Source organism: Macrosteles quadrilineatus, unplaced genomic scaffold (assembly GCF_028750875.1).
Source record: "Macrosteles quadrilineatus isolate MER2022 unplaced genomic scaffold, UCM_ALF_1.0 Scaffold_20__1_contigs__length_2534061, whole genome shotgun sequence".
Taxonomy (NCBI): domain Eukaryota; kingdom Metazoa; phylum Arthropoda; class Insecta; order Hemiptera; family Cicadellidae; genus Macrosteles; species Macrosteles quadrilineatus.
Genome location: NW_026542613.1, coordinates 1,102,755 through 1,123,519, shown reverse-complemented (window position 1 = coordinate 1,123,519; position 20,765 = coordinate 1,102,755). Strand labels below are relative to the sequence as shown.

Sequence of the window (20,765 nt, the reverse complement as noted above, 5' to 3'; positions counted from 1 at the left end):
AACACATCACGAAAATAATCTACTATACATTATTGTTGTCGTGCTTACGCAAATGACTACATAGATCGTATAGAGATTAAAATACCAACGCATTTTTTTATTATGTAGCACAATTGGTCAATATTACAAGCCCTCTTCAAACAGCAAGTCAGCAAACTAAACATCACACATATTCTTATGGTGTAATGATTTTACGAATAAAACAACTTATTTATTTGTATACATAACCACACAAAGAACTAGAAATGATAAGTCTTCGGCACACAGCAAGTTAAACAACTCCAACACAAGCGAACGTGTTAGTCAACATAGCCTAAACTAATTTTATTAGACCAAGAAATTTGATTGTGCTTAAATGATAGAGGAGGTCTTGTACATGATTGAAATACTGGTTACTGGCTAACTTATCTACCTACGTAACAGGAATTTCAATCAAGCTTTGTACTCTTGACATCGCATAAATCAATTACGGAAATAATATTATCCATTGCAATAAGATGTTTTATGTTTTCTTACTAAATATATACTTTTGTTTAACTGTTACCGCTCTATGTTTACCTACTAATATCATTATTTGTCTACATAATAATCTTGGACTTTTAGCAAAAGATATTGACAGTGAGTAAACTTTGAAAAAGTATCAGTAATAAATGTAGTAGTAAATATAAAAAGACTTTTAAACAGTGTGGTCTAGTTAGGTGGTGTTTAAAGAACATATCTAACAATGTTACTGAAAATATTTGTATGGTTCTTGATTTTAGGATGCAACAAGATGAGTTGAAATAATAATAAGTTCTTAAATAAAAAGTTAAATAATAATAAAGTCCTTAAATAATAATAATGATAATTTCTTGAAATTCCATAATCCCAAGTTATTTGAAGTGGTTTTTCAATTTGTCAATTAAAAACATTCATTGCTTCTCATTTGGAATTTTTTTAGCCACCTGTTTTCATCTTATAACTAGCAACCGACTTATCCTACAAAATGTAAATAAACCTGATGTGAGAAAGGAAAACTATAAACCCATTTGTGGACAAAAATATCAATTTTAAACTGAAATCTGATATTACTTTTTATGAGGTTTACTCGACGAAAAAAGAACACTCTTACCTGTATTTTTACACATGAATTATAATATTTAAATTGTTATAGGAACTACGATTAATAGCTCCCATACCATTGTCTAGAGTTAGAGCTTCTATGTAACATTTTACATAAGAATCTCGTAATTAAAACTTTAATTCCAAACCAAATTAGTTACAGCAAAAGACTAAGTTAAAAGGCTAAATACTTAAATTTAGACAAACGCTCTGCCTGTTTAAGAGTGTAACGTTCAATTTTCCAAGAAAACTTTGACATTTTCTTTAAAACTCCCTTTGTTTTAAATTAGTTTTGATCCTGACAATAAACCTGCTACTTTAAATACGTTTACTTGATAAAAATCGGGTTCAACAGGAAAATATAAATTGATTTGAAAGATTGAGTTGAAAGTCAAACTATCAAAATATTTTTTTTTTTTTTTTGTATCAAGATCCTTATTATACGTTAGATTTTTTTAGAAAAATTAAATTAAAATACATTTTTATTTTATACGTACAATGAAGGGGTTTTAATCGGATTTTAATACTTCCCCTCGTGTGGTTAGGTGATACTATTAACAAACTAGGTCAAATTTTGAATCAAAACCCATGTAGCCTAATAGGAGTTAACTGCAGATCGGGTTGGGACTCTGGGCTCTTAATCGAATTGCTAGTAGAGCTTCCCGCAATGTACTAATTGTAAGCAATTCAAGTCCACAGAAACCATAACCTTCCCTAGCCCATTCATACGAATACTTCGCTTCGTTTATTAGTCATATAATCATTAGGAAAACATAATTTTATACTTAGGCTAGACTTTAAAGAATAATCAAAGTTATTAATACAATTTCATTTTAAGACTTAATCTTCTCTATGTAGATGACTACAAAGTGTTTATATACCAAACGTACTTGCAATCCATCAACAAGATCTTGGTTAAGTTTATACCTATTCAACGCGAAAATTGATCAATTAATAATTATTTGTTTTCGTAAAGTTGGTATCTTGAATTGGGTTGTTTAATGCAAAAACTAAAACTAAACCAACCTACTAGTTTCCTAAGTAAATCAAACCTAGTTTGTTGTTACAAGATTTTAGCATTGGAAACCGTATGACAAAATAATATTAAATTATACTTACCATTCAAATTGTTTTAAACTTTGTTTTAATCAAAACCTTTACACAGACGCAATTTGATTAAGTTGGATTCATTTGAGAACAATAATTTGAGAAGGGAATAGAGCAGTTTATAAACTATAAAATAACAATAAATTAGACTGCAAGCTCAATGAATGATTAGGAGTAGAATAATGCTTACTTTTGTGGTTATGAGCACAGATGAAATAAAAGAATTGGTCAACTCTTAGCAAAACGGTACCTCAATTGCTTAAAAATGATTGTTCAAATTGTATTTTGACATTTGTGATTTGCCCATAAAACATTTAAGTTACTCCCACCACTTATCCATTATAAAGGTGGTTAACAAACCATTAGGAGAAAGTATGAATGCTGATACAGTGGCAAAGAATAGAGAGAAATAACAGTCTTTCAACGAAAAATTGGCTTAACAAACAATATCATACTGTAATAGCGTAACAACTAGGATAAAATATCAATATCTATATCTTTAACCTAAGTTACAGACGTTTTATTACTTTTTGAGCATGCCAAAATGGCAATAAATGTAAGATTCACTGTATTAGAAGTAGTATTTATTGAATCACAGTGCAAGAGAAATACGTTCGATTTAAACACTTTGGAGATACTTGTCCTTAAGTTTTTATAAATATAAATAATGCTCATTTGTATCTGAATCCTGTGCTTTCTGTATCTTTTGCAAAGCTAAAATGATTTGATTAAATCTTTTTATCTGACTTTATCCAGTACTGGTTAGTAACAATAAACAACTATAATTGATTATGAAAATTATTCGCTGAATCAACCGTTAAAATACATAATATTTTCTGAATTGTCATACTATTTTTGTTTTATAATTGAACCTATTAAGTATAACTAAAAATTCTGTTAAACATTTTAGCTGATGGAGCTTTCTCTAAGAGATAAGTTTCAAAAGACTGAAGCTTACTCGAACTTGTTTGGATGAAAGCAAAGTTGGATCTACTATTATTAAGACAAATTAGGCAGCCTTAGTCTTAGTATAGCTTTCCCTATAAATAACCGTTGCAAACATTCTTTGATTTATGGCTGTATAAACTATGTTTACCTAATTTTCGTTTACTCCAATAATTAAATACTTTAATTATATTATTTTTGCACGAGCAGTAAATTATACTTAAATATCTCAAATTTTGTATCTTATTTGATGCAATAAGGTAATTTTTTACCATTACGGTATCTGTATGGAAATCGGTTGGTTACTTTGTAAACCTCAATAGTTATTTAGTTAGTAGGTTTTCCCAAAGATGTCTCCATGGTCCAGATCTATACAGGATCACTGCCCCTTCCACCGCAGTGATCAACGTGGTGGCCTTCCACAAGTAGTCGCCACCCCCGTAGTACTTGTCTATATGTCCACGTGTAGTCCTAGGGGAATCTGGTACAACACTTACCCCCCCCCCCCCTTACGGCCGCTGACCACGTCGCCGGTCACCTAGTATGTCTGCTCTACGCAGTTCATATTTCTAATTGTAAAGATACCACGAAACAGTGAGTACATGTTGTTACTAGTTTTCCTGCTAAAGAGAAGAAGAATTAGGAAGAGAAAAGTGCACGATCATCCTATTATGTCTGTTCTTGAAAGAAAGATGTTTCTTTGTACGGGATGGGTGGCGTCGTCTTGTAATCCAAATACTAGGAGGTTACGAATTGTGGATAGGCATGCACTGTGGATGCGATACACCCTGGTGTGGATTAACGTCCGCACGAGTGAGTACTACGACTATCCGCAGTACTATCCTGAAAATTAGACCAATTCGTATATACCAAAGCAAAAATGTGGTTCAGATTCCACTATAAATTGTAGGTCCCTTAGTTGCCATTAGCTGTATGGGCTATTAATTAACAGCTGTGTCAAAGGAATAAGTCGGCCTTAGTCACTAACAAGACTACAAGACCACTCATCCTACACTCATCTCCATTCATACTTGGCTTAAAATACCTACTTTGCATGGTTGTCATTTCAGTGAAAAGTAGTAAAAAGTATATTCGACGAATAGTGTTAATAGCCAAAGTTTTTAGCTATTTTTGTATGTCGAAAACATAATTTTTTTGAATTACTAAATTGCATCAGATACGATGAAGTAGGACGATAGATGCTCTTGAGGGAAACCATATCACGCAGCATCTAGCTGCGAGCGCATCGACCTGCGTGGCTAGCCATGTCACCAGACTCCATAGTGTAACAGGCTGCCTTACAACTAAATGTTAAAAAGAGAACTTCCCCAGTTTGGAGCAGCCACGGCCCGGGTGGCTAGCGACTGTATAGTTAAGAACAGCAAACGCGCCCATGGCTGTTTTAGCTACCCGACCCGCTCATTTTCAGCCACGCCACGGTAGTGTAACAGAATTACATTTGATTCAGTGTATACACTTGCGCCTGTAGCTGGTGACGTCACCAGTACAAAGCTATTTATAAAGAGTGACGTCATCAGCGATGTGGCTAGCTACTGTAGTGTGACAGAGGTCTTAGATCCCTGCATCGTCATGGTACTCTAGGGGACTCCACATGCCACTTTGGTCTGGGGTTTGGATCACCCACCTAACATAACACATACAGGCTAAGACCCCGACCTCACCTGGTCTTCACTGCAGACCTTGGTATCCATCGTGGCCCCAAGGTGAACAAAATAAATAAAACAACAGTAAACTACTTTAAAAAAATTCAAAATAAAAATACTATTTACAATACCTCCAGTATTTGATTAGGGATTTATTTAAACATTTAAATTCAAACACAAACCTTCCTTTTATATTTTCAAATCGAAAAATAAAAAAAGGTGTTCTTGTTTGCAAAGCGTTGAAATGGAAGAGCGGCAGTACGGTTGAGAGGAGAGGGTGTGTGGGAGGTTTGGAGGGAGGGAAATGTAGGGGGATTGTATGGGTAGTAGAGGGACAACTCCCATAGCTTCAGTTGTGTGTCGGTCGTCGAGGAGATCACATCTCTGGAATACCTCCTCTCTCGATTTGTGTCGTGTCGTGGCATTTTTGGAAATACTTTGAACACAAGTAAGTTCAAATGCTGTTACTTCTAAAAACCTTTTGAGTGTTAATGTTTAGGGTCTAGGTATATGCATGTAATAAAATAAGTTATAATGTCATATCAATATTTTGCACAAGAGTGAGATGTTTTAATTATACATGCTATATTCCAGCACATGAAAATACTGTATCAGTTAAGGGGGGTTAATTTTTTCATAATTTGTAAATTACGTCATTTGAAAAAATTAGGTTAAAATATTATTTTTTATTTTATCTAGAGAGTTCGCTACAATAGATTGAATTTTCGCCTTATAGTATACTTACCCATAAACCTTATTTCAAGCAATATGAAATGCAAGTGCTACCTGGAAAAAAAATTTGGGTTACCTACACCCATTAGAAAGTAACTCGTAGTACTTTTCAAAACTGTTAATTAATACTGAACTTTTAAATTATATATGGAAATATTTGGAATGTTAACTATTTTATATAGTAGTTGCAAAAATACACGCCTTTAAACTAGATTCTTAGCATTTTTATTTATTGTTTATTCTAATATAAATCATGTATTTTTTAACTTTATTTCACTCTATTCTATTTTAAAAAAAGCTCATTGACTAAATTTATGAAAGATGTTATTCTTTATTAAAATAAAACGTTATTAACTTTCCAAAAAGCCAGTACGAACTTTTTGTATTCTTAACCATATCAAACGTGGAAATTTGTATACAGTACCCATGAAATTTAACATATTAAAAAAGGGCTTAATATTAATTAGTATTTTATCTCAAGCTATTTATTCCTAATAAAATTTAGAAGTTTTATTTTGTGTTCATACTTCTATTTACAGCTAAAATAAGTATAGTTGACGGTTAATAATGATGTTATTCAATAAAAAAAATCATAAACAGCAATTTTCGAAATTATGTTTATAAGTTATAAACCTGATATCAAAATGGCAATAAATATACCCTTTATATTCGGCAAGACCGGCTCAGTGAAAACTTCGTTTGACTTGTAAAATCCGCTTTTACTTTTTTGTCAAACACTTTTTCATATCATTTCACAGCATGGATTATATGGTATTTACCTCGCGTCGGGGCTTTAACTGATAAATCCAACAATATACTTATTTTTTTTTTTTTCTAAACTTTTACACCTAGCGTTCTAATAATTTCAAGAGATCTTAACGAGATTGAAAATTAGAATCAGTATCGTTCAAACATGTGCTGGTCATCACACAAACTTTCGCTTGACAGTGAGCAAATATTGTTCTTTGCTTTTTAAATACGTTGAAATATAAATTATATTATTGTAAGAACATAATAAAAGAACTCAAACAAAAATCAAGACGATTACTTGCGTTTGATCAAGGTCATCTGTTATCTTTACTTTTAAAGAATTGATTCTTCGATAAAATATACTCGTTTATCTTTGATTGAGTAATAGAGGGTTTTATTACTATCATATTTTTGCAATTATATGAAGAACTATTTATATTTTAGGTTTAACATGAGTGTAGAATGGAATGTGATACCTTGTGAAGTTCTGCCCCTTCAGACCAAATCTTTTAACAAATAGTAACAAATGGACTACTTTTCAGGACATATCGCGTCTTGAAATACTGTTCAGGACCGTATTTCAGGACCAATGTCGCATGATTATAGACCGTTAGGTCTAGTTTTGAACAATTAGATAGTTACTGACTCGTTAAGACCGAATCAGTGACATTCTTATTACTAGGTAAAATTTTATACTCTATACTACATATTTATGTTTTTCTTTTGAGTGTCGGAATTAAACCACGCCAATCTACAGCTTGTTTCCAATGTGATGACGTCATTACCAGGTGTTTAAGGCATTATTAAGTTGTACATAAGCAGATAATCTACCTTGGTAAATAGATTCGTCCTTGGACGAGAAGAACCATCTGAATGTTTGAAGACTCTCTTTACAGAAAGTGATAAACTAATTTTCCCTTTATAAAAAAAAAAGATTCACATGTTTATTTAAAACCAGATTTTTCAACGACATAAGTTTTTTTGTAATTTATTTTACACCCCCATTTTTTTTGTCTCGGGGGGTATCAAAACAAAAAATTAAAGCCTGGTTCCAGGTTTACCACGAGAGCCAAAGAAAACTCTCGCTGAGTAAAATAATTACTCAGCATGCATTTGAAAATTATATTAGTGTAACGTATGTTATAATGTAGTTAATGTTTTGAATCCATTTGAATGGACAATATTGATGTTGTTTAATACAATAATCCAATTATCTGCTTCGTCAGTCGATGTGTTGGCTCAATATTATTTAACACTAATATCATTATCTATACAAATGGAATGCTATGTAAATATAGATGGAAACATATTATTTCGTCATTTGGCCTTAAGTTATATTTCAACTGATCAAACAAATAATATAACAGGCTCAACTATTGTTATTTCAACAATAAATCCCATTCAAAGGTTTACTTGGTATTCTTATTAAAAGAATTACAGGGCATTATCAAAAACCGCACTAGCTTAAAAAATATCACAGTTAAATTATAAGTTTTTAATTTCTCTTTCCGAGGAAAAACAAAAATAACTATTAGTTGATTGGTTGTCTTTCCAATAGAAGTACACAGAAAAGATAATTTGGATGAAATAGGTACATTAATATTTTCAATACATTTAACGTTAATGTACATTTATATAGATGTTGGAAGATTAAATGCTGCACCTGTTTCATACATAACAAATGTTTCAAGAGAATTCTCTTTTAAATACCTAGTAGTACTTTTGAACGAAGATGTCTTTTACAAAACTGTATTCTTGGTATTCACATCACCACCTTATCAATAAGGAAAACCTATTTTCCTCCTTCGAAGATGCTTGTAACAATAGATCCACACTTATATTTATTTTTAAATATTTGCTCGATAAAATAAAAAAAAAGGTTTTAAAATTACAAATTATTATAGCTTGAGCTTAAAAGCGATCTGCTAAAACGAACACAAATACTTTAGTTCAAGCTTCAGTTTCTGTTTGTGGCTTCAAACTCGTTTTCTCAAGTGGGTAGGATAGTTTGGGCTGGTTTGGAATGTAAATGAATTATTTTAGTCTTGGATAGAGTTGGTATATTGTTATGTTGATCTTGGTATAAAATGGTTGAATAAATTGCATAAATTGCATAAATTGAATAAAGTTTCCACATTTAGTGACAAATTTCACTAGTCTCTCTGAGGTTAAAATTGTTCTTAAAAGCTAACCTGGTTGTATAGCTCAGTCCTAAGTTTCAAGAGTATATTTCCCCTGGAATGTTCTTTTATAACCTAAACCTAGGATTTTCTGAATCTGGCAAGGATCTTTGAATATTTGAGTTACAATAAAATATTAGTAATGTTGTTGACATGATATAATAATAATCATTGTTGATGGTTCAGTTTACTTCATTACATAATTAATACAATCAGGAATTGTAAAATATTTCTTGTAACCATCAATTGTATCCATAGTTCATGCTCTGGTAACAATTAACCCTATAAAACCAAAAAATGAAGGTTGTGAGGATAATTTACGACAAAAGATAGAAAGGTCAATGAGGTGAAACCTGGGTTGCCTCTCGATCATTAAATATCCTGGGAAATTTACTTCATTTCAGGTTCTTGATATTTTCCTGCAGTACATTGTGATGGTTGTTATTTCTACGGAAATCTTTATATCTAATAATGGTGTTTAAAAAAATTAAGAAAACTATAATACAAATTTATGAGGCCATATGTTTGTCAAATTATGTATGGATGAAAACATTATTAAGTGTTTTTTTAGAGGGTTTATGGTAAAATGTTTTGGTAGCAGAACGTATAAATTAGCTTTGCTTTTTTGCAGTTTTAAAAGTATTAAGTATCTGTATTAAATTGAGAATTTAAATATTTTTAAAAATATAGCCAAATTGTAAGCTGTTAATTTTGAGAGGTTCAGGCTTCACATGAAGCATGCCTTAACACATAGCCTATTGGTTCAAAAAACAAAAATTATGTGAGTAATTTAAGAGTTTGAAAACAACATTTTGCTATCAACTACAAGACAAATAGTTTTTTTTTTCACTTTATATAAAGTTAGTTTCAGCCGTATCAAACAAAATTATTTATCTAGCTACTAAACAAAATACTGCATCAACTAAACAAACTCTCTACAAATAAGCAAAACTCAAAATGTTTGGTACAGGTGCCAGCTGAATTTGAATGCATGAACAACTTCTGACAAAGACCAACAAAAGCTTATCTCACATTTCACCTCAACTTTGCTAATAACTTGGATGCTTTGCTTTGGAAGCCATGCGCTCTCCAAACAATTCAGGGGCATTGAATATAGTTTCGAAGCTTAGACTTTATTTATATTTTGTTTATAAACGTTTGTATTTCATATTGTGTGGTTTTAATTAAATTCCTGTTAAAAACTACTGAAGTGAAATTTTAATGAAACTTTGCAGGACACATGTTTGCATTTGTATAATGGTTGTTAGAATGTTAAATAATTCGTCTACAACCATAATATAAAAGGTATCATAATGAAGTTTTTCGTAGAAACATGTGACCTTTTGTGTATTATAATTAAGAAAAATGTGCGATTAAAAATACCAATAAGTTATAAAGCTGCTTTCTAGATTTATTTAAAGTAACATATTTTCCAAAATTTAATGAAGAATCAAATCATTTAAATATTTACAAAACATCCAAACATTAATTGACAGTACTTCGACATTCCTGCCTAAGCCCATTGTTAATAATTAACATATTTTTATCTACGAAAATAATTAATCAGAGATTGTACAACAAATATTACTTCTATTTTAAAACGTTTTTATTAGCTCGCTTTCTTGTCCGGTACAAATTTTAAAATCAATTTTATACTATTTTTGAAAGACATGTTTTTAGGCGAGGTTTATTATACTGTATTGTTCAGCTTGTGGGCTTCACTCACCTTAATTTGTTAATCCAGGACTCGTCAAATGTAACACAACGAAGACACAAACACACATACACGCACATAAAAATCGTCCTTGGATTAATTTACTCCGACGTTTCGCGGGACCAAGATAACGTCCCGCTTCCTCAGGGAATTAAAACTTTGTTTCTCTCGCGTACACGAGCCGAACGCCTAACCACGACTGCCGGATCAGCTGTTCCAGTAGAGGGGGGGAGGGCAGGGGGGTTGGTGGACGTACTGGTTATTGTAGATAAGCCTTTGACATCCTTGGCCTTGTCTCTCAGCTGTTCTAGTTCTTCTTTAATTATTGGTAAATAAACAGTACTAACATCCACCGATGGTCGTGATAGAGGCTCATCTTCAATAGCCATAAATAGCGACTCTGCCATGTTCCGTTTCCTCCAATCCGGTTCTTTGTATAGAATTTTGCTGGAATCCCATTTTACTGTATGCTTTGTCTCTAATACATGTTCACAGATTCTCGAGCCATACCTATCCTTATTTTTAACCTTTTTAACGTGTTCGTTAATCCTCACCGTCATCCTCCCCCTGCCCTCCCCCCCTCTACTGGAACAGCTGATCCGGCAGTCGTGGTTAGGCGTTCAGCTCGTGTACGCGAGAGAAACAAAGTTTTAATTCCCTGAGGAAGCGGGACGTTATCTTGGTCCCGCGAAACGTCGGAGTAAATTAATCCAAGGACGATTTTTATGTGCGTGTATGTGTGTTTGTGTCTTCGTTGTGTTACATTTGACGAGTCCTGGATTAACAAATTAAGGTGAGTGAAGCCCACAAGCTGAACAATACAGTATCAATTTTATACTAACTTCCCGACGAGCTAGAGACTTGAAACTTGAAACATGGCTTACAAATGGAAGACAATACAACATTATATCATTTAATTTTCATTTTCCCTTGGACTACGCCCCATGGGCTTGTTTTTATTAGCTCGCTTTCCAACAAATTTTGATATCAATTTTAAACGATGTTCCCGACGAGCTAGAGACTTGAAACTTGAAACATAGCTCACAAATGGATGACAATGCAATATTATATCATTTAATTTTCATATTTCCCTTGGGCTACGTCCCTTTGGCTTCAAAATTTTCCATGTTTATATTTTAAAAGAATGTAAACATATAAATTAATTTAAGTCAGCTGTAAATAATTAAATTTGTACAGAAGTGTAGAGGTAAAGAGGTACAGGTTCTGCTCCCGAGATATTCTAAAATTATAAAACAATCATTTCAACGTAAAAATAAAACATCTTATTACAGATAATAAGGTTTTCGGTTTTGGTTATGTATTAAGAGGCTATATAAAATAGGTTTAACATATTTACACATTAAAGACTAAAAACTAGATACTAATTTATAAATAAAAATGCAATACATCATAATAGTTCAATGGGTGAAGTTAATTGTAAATCAGCATGCACCCCACGTTTTTCGTTTTAAATCTTACAAGTATTTATTCTCTCAAAATTTTATAAATTATTTTATACTTTTTAGTGCGTTTAAAAACGTGACATTTTTAAAAAGTATTTTTATTTATAAATTATTTAAAATACAGTATAAACATATTTTCTAGACAAATGTTGGATCTAAGAAGAGCTTATTTACTACCAACATTACCACTGTGTCTTAACTAGGCATCTCAAAGCGCTAGAAGGGTTTCCTTGAACAAACCCATCTGCATATGAATTACACGGTTTTGAATAATATTATACTGAGAATCTAAATTCAAGACTCCACACAAGGAATTCTCTTTTTAATACGTGTTGCTTTTTAATACTGGACATTTTATGAATTCATGTTCTTTTAGTTACACATTGGCCATTGGGCTTTTAGTTTTACATTGGGAGCTCTTTAAGTTACTGAGGGGGAAAATATTGTTAAAATTATACAACATGTTAAAGTGAAATTTAATTCGAGTAAAATATATAAATTACCTGTTCATGTCAATATGTACAGTTAAAATATTTACTAGCCTGTATAAATTGGTTTTATTGCTGTACGACTGGGATACCAATAGCTATAATGTACTTCAATAATAGAATACTAACTTAAATACTATTTTTTCTCTAAGGTAACTAACTAAAATCACTATGGCTTAAAGTAAAACGTCTTATACCACAGCCACCTCTAATACAAGGCCGCGGCGAGTGAAAAGCGGCAACGTCGCATCAGTGTCTTGGCGTTCGGTCGTTTTACCATTACATTGAATGGAGTAGTCGCGTACTCTACGTACATAATCGCGTTTCTACTACCTTTAATCATTAGTAATGACATTAAACTTCTTACTACAGCATGCCAGATAGATGTGATGTGCCTGGATGCAAGAATAATTACAATAGCTCAATTAAAAATGAATAATACATACAGTGTTCTAAGATTCTACTTGATCCACCGCGTAAGCAACAATTAATTGCTTTCTGCTATTCTTCGATCAAATTAGACATCTAAAAAATATCCTCGTTTTTGTGTGAAACATTTTTCACGAATATGAGCTTAGATTAAATTTGTAAAAAAATGTAAGAATAAGACAATGATTCGTGTAAATATAGACGCGAGAAGCAAGTTTTAGGTAGTAATGCCGTAGTATTTCCTTGTTTATTTGTCTATCTTATTGATAAATGCTGTTGTTAAGTGATTAAAATAACTTAAATAAATGCCACTTCAAAGAAATAAGCCGGCGTTTCTGTTAAGTAGGCCTACTAGTAAAAAATATGTAACCTACTGCACCATCTAACAATAAAAGCATCATAGTCTCCGAATCCAGTCTGAATGTTGATGTGATAAAAAATTCTATTAATATTGTGGAAAGCCATATGGAGGCCTAGCTTCTGAAATCGTTTACAAAATGGCAAACGTTTTTCATAGTAATTATTCAAAGAAAATAAATTATTTAGTCAGTATGCCTTCAAAATGAAAACTTCAAATTTTGTTGTCGCTAATTTATGGTTTCCTCAGGCAGACTAAAACATAATATTCCTATTAAAAATTTAAAATTAATTTTATTTGAACAAATTGTTAGATGTTAGTCTCTACAAATCCCAAAGTCTCTACAAATATTGAAGTGGCAATAATTTAGTCCTACTGAATAACCATTCTTGGTATAGTAGCTTTATTTTGTAAAATTTAAGCACAGTCTGTCTAATAGTTTTTACTATGTTGAATAACACACATATATACAGACACCATGAGATTGTTATATTATAATAGTGTAGATTAACAAATTAACAAAGGAAATATTTAAAGTTCATCTATTTCCACATTCATCGTACTTACAATACGATAAATGTAACCAAAAACATTATGTTTGTATATTTTTAGTTTTAGACATATTGCGGTATGTTGCAATTTTTCACTAAATAAACAACCTATATTACAATTTTGTCTATTTTACCATACCTTAAAATCTACTAAAATATGTTATTACTTATTTAAATACTTTCATTCATTGATACAGAGCAGCAATACTCTCATTGATGTCCATAGCCTAGCGCGTGTGAAGACGGACGCAGAGGGAGTGTGATTGCGGCGTTGCCAGTTCGAACGTCGCGGCCTTGTATTAGAGGTGGCTGTGCTTATACACCTTTGCCTTAACGAAAATTCTACTAAAGTCCTAACTTTACCTCAAGACCATAAGTGTTGGCCATTAATATATTTAAATAATGGTAAAATAGTAAAGTTACGGTCATGACTTACTTGATAAAAAATTGGCTGAAATGTTCATATAAGTCAGTTCTATCATCAATTCATGTGTAACACGTTATAACTTGCAAACACATGAGATTTAGGGTATGAATATCGTAACGTATGAACAGATAAGCCTGGTGGAGCGGTGGGTTTTGACAAAAGATTAAAATAATAAAACTTTAACGGCACCTAATCTGTCCTTCACTCATTCGAATGAATATATCGATCGATATATCGATTATTTCATTCGATATATCAAGTTTGGTTAGTTAGGTTAACCTAACCTAACCGAATGAAATAATCGATATATCGAATAATTTATACATCGATATTTTTCATTCGAATGAGTGTGGGACGGATATTAAAGGGCAGCCCTATTATTTTTTGTGTAATGACACAAAACACAAAGTATAAAATGCGTTATACATATTTGTTTAAACAGAAAGTTTAAGTGGTAAATTCAGGTATTTTAATCATAGTCAACATTTTAGTTAGATCTTTATATATTTACGTTTGAGAAAGTTAAATTTTTCAGGAGAATACGTGTCGTGTTAGTTGTGAACTTTGCTAGTAATATTTTGAATAAGACAATTGAAGCCTTACAAATTCAGCTTGATAAAGTAATGAATAGCCGAAGTATTCATTAATTCATAAATTCAGCTAAATAGAGTAAGGGTTTGTAGTAAGAGATCATTCTGTAGCAAAACATGGTTTTAATGTTTTAATAGTTTTAAGAAACCAAATTACTGAAACTATCACCGTTGTTTGCTAAAATGTCAGCAGAAATGGTTTATAACAATGTTTATGATCGTGACCCGGTTTAGAATATTGATGCTAGCTTTATTTACTTATGTAGATAAAATGCCAAAGTCAAACATTAATTTTAAATAAAACCTAATAGAGACGAGTGCAGAAACATACTAGCTAAATTTAAATGCACGAACAACTACTAACAAAGTGCAACCACAGCTTATCTCAAATTTCACCTCCAACTTTGCTAATAACTTAAAACTTTGCCACGGGTGAGTCCATGCGTTTCGCCAACAATTAAAATATATTATACCCTCGTTGGAAGGTCTTCCATTTTTTTATACATTTTTAAAAGCAAGCAATTTAATTTAATTACCTTGCGATTTCTTTTTGAGTTAGGTTATACACATGTTTTGACGACTGCCACATCTTCAGGTGCATCCTCTTCTAAGATTCTTCATGAATAAACACTGATCACTGGACACACGTTTACATTGTATATGTTTACACACAAAAAACAATACAAATATTATGAATCACCGTCGTGGTGCGTGCACACGTCTGGTCGGGCCGGCAACTACTGTATTGTTGTGTCTGCTTCAAGGTCGCGTGACATGTCGATCAGCTGTTCCTTGAAATTCACGCATTATTTGATTCAATTAGAATAAAGAATGTTTAGATTCTTATTGCACACTAAGCTATTATTCTAAAAAAAAACCTTTCTCTTCCCTGTAGCAGCAAACCTAAGTACTCACGAAACCTAATGTTATTTAAATATGAAATGAATCCTAATAGGAAATATTATTTGTTTAAATACTGTAGGTTTGCTGCGTCAGGAGTACTTATTCACATTCCATTTTAAAAATTTATCATACGAGTATAATTATTCCATTTCAAAACTTATTTCAATCAAGTTAACTTAATAATTTAATAATTATGTGAACATAGAGCAAATTAAATCACTAAACATTGACCTTTTTTCGCTTACATTGGCCCGGTAATTGATTTTGGACATACCTAATCTTACTCTGTACTAGGAATTCACAAACAAAAAATTTACATGAATCTTTAAATATTAATTTTAAACTCCAAAAATTATATCTAGTAAACTTTATCGTCGACCACTCTGCACAACCTGAATTTAGAATCAAGCAATTTTTCATATGAATCCAAACAGATAACACCAATATTTAAATGTTATTTCTGTAATCTCATATCGACATTTACCACTCGGATGAGATTATGTGTAAACATTATCATTTTCACACTCTCTTTACATTTGATTTGGTACAGATAAAATTATAAATACTGCATAAATATAAAAATATGGTGTTCAAAACATTTTTGTTGCATTATAGTGCAGCTGAGAAGTGATGATATTTTATAATGTTTATATATCTGATAATAGCCTAGTAGTCGTTTTTTTTTACCTTACATGATAATGTTGTTGACTAAATCTTGTTTAGTACAGTTATAACCATAACTACTTATCTTCATAAACCCTTTATGATTTATGGTATTTGTGGTACATCGTGAAGCACGTTTTCAGCAGACTCTACATATACAGAAGGAATTTCTAGCAAATTTGATCCTAAAACATTACAGTTATTTTACACATGGGTTTGCGGGTTTTAAGGTTTATTTTGTAGAATCGTTGGTTTATAAGCATGGAAGTCCATTTTTTAAGGTACTTTTAGAATCAAAAATCTTTCTTCAAATTCTCTAGCAGAGAGAAAATGTCCAACAAGAGAGCTACACAAACTTATCAATTAGGACATTTTTCCTTTAGGATTCTATTCACTTATGTTACTTTTGTATTAGCTTGTTGTAGATCATGTATAACGTCTAACAGTAAATAATATTACTATACCACATAAATATGTAAGATCTTTTGTGTTGCACGAATCTTGGAAGTAAACAATGATGGACTTAAATCAATATTTTCAACTTCTACATCAAAATTATATTCAAACTATTCAATTGTAACAGAGTAAGGTACATAAGGTGGGTATAAATGTTCAAAACGACTCTACACAAAGAACAAACTGCTTATCTCACATTTCACTTTCAACTTTGCTAATAATTTAAAACTTTGTACCGGGAGACTATGAGGTCTGCTACCACTTTTGCACTGCTGGCTTTGTTTGTACGATTATATTTGACATTTCATGTTGTTTTAGCCTAAAAAGAAAACAAAAAATAAGAAACTAAATTATATAAATTTAATCATAATAATCTAGGCCACAATATTTTACAGTTTTCTACAATTTAAAATTTGTACACATAATGTTTATAGTTGAAATGTTTTTGCCATTCAATAACTTTTGTTTGGGTGTTATAATTTTTTTTCGGAGTGACACAAATAATTGTATGATGATGAATACAATTCATATGGTTTAGTTAATATTTTATGTGTAAACGTAGTCGTATCGTGTTTAACTGTCTTCCTTATTTTGATAAAGATAATTTGAATGCATATTTTTTGTCCTTTCCTCTGAAAGACATTTACACCTGTTTAGAATGTACTCGTATGTTAACATATCAATACAAAACCCTTTTTTAAGGCCCAGCAATAATATGAAGACGTAGACAGTGGTAAATAAATACTACTAGTGTTGAACGAAATTAGTTACTTTAAATACTTAAAAAAAATCTTTCGATAAAATCCAACTTCTATCGTTTGAAACTAACTATTAATATTGTAAAAAATACTTTAAAATCTGACCATTCTGTTACTAGTATTAATTTATGTGAACATGTTTAAAGATAACTTTAACAAATAATTTAGTAATATTTGGCATTCCAGCACCAGATTTATCCTGGTTACTGTAACGGTAAAATTAATAAACGAATATTAAACTAATTACTGATTTATGACTTGTTTTATCAGTTTGGATGGAGTTTGATAAATGAATCCCAATATAATCCTGATTAAATCGCCATTATTCATTATTCCTTTAATCTGAATTCTGATTTTATTGGCTTTGTTGGGAGATTAAATAAACGTCATATTATCACTTATTACCATGTCTACAAAGCACAATTAAAAATTTAAATATATTAATGACGGGAATAATAATAATTTGGAAAACAATTGAAATACATAAAATCTATGGAATGAATATTTTTACACGTACAATCAGATTTAAAAAAAAATGTTCTCTTTTTTACTGTTGATTACTTTTACACTACTTTTCAATAACAATAAGCTGCAATACTATTGATTATTGTAGAATGCCTTTATATTTAAAATGTTTGTTTTTTGTTAAATTTAAAAGTGTGAAGATGTATGTTTGTAATAAATAAAATACCCTCGTCACAGCAAACCTACGGACTAGGCCAATTTTACTTTACCTGGTTGGATTTTCATAAAAATATATCCTTAAAATTGTCAGATATATTCCCTGTTAAAAAAATGATACAATTTTTAATGAGTATGGTTAGGTTTGATGCTACCGGGAAACTTCCACAGTAGGTTTTTTATTGGAATCTTAATAGCTTATGACATTTTTTAAATCAGTACAAATTAAAAAATAAAATACGATGGAAGTAGAAACCGTTGATGTTCACTTGAGAAGACGAAATGTGTTGCTGTCAAGAGCTTGATTTCTTTAGAGGGGGACGTTATCTTATTAGGTAAAAATTTGTTTCTTTCAAACATTTTTAGTATAAAGTAGTACGAATGAAATAACACGTTTATCGTTTCAGTGTTATTTGTTCCATATCTCTGTTTTATATATATACAATTTGAAGGTATACATCTAAAGTGACTCAACATTATATCAGTTTAGGAAACTACAATACGTTTTATTTTAATTTCAAATAATATGGAATCTATCGATGATAATTTAAGGTAAATAATTGTAAATACGACATAAATAAGTCCTTTAATTTGTATATGTCAATAATATTTGATTTACTAGAACCACACCTGGAAACTAAATTTGAAACCTTCAAAAAGTATTATTCTAACTCTTAAATATTGGAGAAACGCCATGATGAGTCTTATAAAATAAATCCTCAATAACAATAAGCCTTGTATATAGCTATGCAGCAATGTATATCATTGGATCGGCAATTAAGCAAAGGAATCAGGGATACCAACATATAAAAAAGCTTGTTTAATCATTAAAATGTGTCTCACAGTACTTTGAAATTGGGTTGCGTTTAAAAAATACACACTGTAATTTTAAGAAGTCAAAATAAACGACATTTTAGTAATAAACAGGTAAAAATATATGATTTTTATTTTATCTTTTATAAAATAAAATAATTTATTAATATATATATTAAATATACATTTTATATCCATTACTGATTTCCCTTAGGGTTTAACCTACCAATGAACACAATGTATATAACCACTAATAACATGTTATATCATTATTGACTAAGTGTTAAATAGATTTGTTTTGTTCCAGATTATGCTGCTAGTGGTGCTGCTGGTATTTTTCATGTTAAGCTCCATTGGCAGCCAGGACCCAACCCCGTGCAGTTTCAACCCAATGTGTTCCTGTAGATATTCAGATGCCAATACCATCAGAGATGTTTCCTGTATGGGGGTGCCGTTCTCCAAATCCCCAGGTTCGTTTGGTTTCTACAAAGTTAAATTGTTTTTTGTGTTTGTATTATTTTGTATGAAGAGTAACACAAACGTTTAAGGGAAAGTCTTGAGCTCAATTAAATACTTCTTTGAAATAAAACGTTCCTCAAGCCCCGAAGTTCAGGACAGTAACCACTGCTTACTCTTTATTTCACACGTTTGATGAAATAATACTGAATGTATGAATAAATTATAATTTGATCTAATTTAACGTTAGATAGTCTCAAGACCAGGGTAGACCGTGTCTTTACACAAATATCCAAATAAATAATAGCACCGAAACACAAAATTAAATATAAACACAAACTACAGTCAGACCTAAGTATTTTGAGAAAGATTTCTATACAAATTGTAAAAAAAAATAATATATTTTTTTCTATTTCCTAGGTTGTTTATTATGGGAATGTTTTGTATACTATCTAAATCTTAAATTTGATCAATAGTTTTCAATAATAAGGTTATGTAGCCTAGATGTATTGCCAAGTGAACATTTTGATGTAGTATAATTACTCTGGTTTTGAAGATGTTTGTAACTTCAACGTTAAAGTTTATATGGATACTCAATGTACAAGTTTAAGTAGCTACAATACTCTTTCAAAATTAATGGTGTAAAGATTCCTGGTACAGAAAATAAAACATGCACACAAAAACAAATAAAACAAACAGATCCACAATTTAAAAAAAAATCCTCACAAGATGAAATTTCAAGTCAATTGTTTCTCATTTAAGATTTTGAAATACAACCGTCTTTAAAACTATAATGAACCAATAATATAAACAAATTCCAACGATACCTCTATTAACATGTTGGCAAACATTTATTCATTAAAAATTATACTATTGTTTTATAGTCATTAAACGTTATATGAACACTAAAATACTATTAAGTTGTTTCATTCACTTTGTAAATGCATTCTTCTAAAATAATTTGGTCTTGCGTATTTCATTGGTCCCATATATTACCGCTTTACAAGGGTACAAAGATAAAATAACACGTTCCTTTAGAACTAATTATACAATGCAACTGCAGAGGTTTATATATGTATACAGCCAGTTAAGTGTTGTGTATGTACATACATTGCTCGTGCAGAATCAGGGTGATTATACATAATGCAAATTCATTATATAGAGCATCCCTGGGGCGGAGGATTAATACCTTGACTCTGTAATGTTCTCGAGCTATTAGAAAGATGAGTGGAGCGGATATTTTAAGCTGTCATTAAAATGGGGCTCTTGGTGCAGTATCACTCACAAAGTCAATGCTTTTATTGATTTTTCCCCAAAATATATCAATTTAAGATACATTTTACAATTTTCCATATTTATATTTTTTTATGCCTTTTGAAAATAGTTTTGTAATATTTTTACAGCAAAAGTAAATAATTTCAGTTTTTTCTTCATCGCATTTGAGCAGACATAACGGGAGATTTGAAATTTTTAAAAGTATGGAAATGTAAAAGCTTACGTGTTAAAATAAAAAAAAATATATATATAACCACTTTC

The 20,765-nt window shown here is 31.0% G+C and overlaps 1 protein-coding gene across 1 annotated transcript in view; it reads left to right on the top strand.

The window, feature by feature from the left end:
- LOC129005382 (chaoptin-like) overlaps nucleotides 1-20,765 on the top strand; it is a 28,972-nt gene that overhangs the window by 2,000 nt on the left and 6,207 nt on the right. The window contains exon 2 of the mRNA XM_054434251.1: nucleotides 19,081-19,243. Coding sequence (XP_054290226.1) covers nucleotides 19,081-19,243 — 163 coding nt within the window. The remainder of the gene's footprint in view (nucleotides 1-19,080; nucleotides 19,244-20,765) is intronic.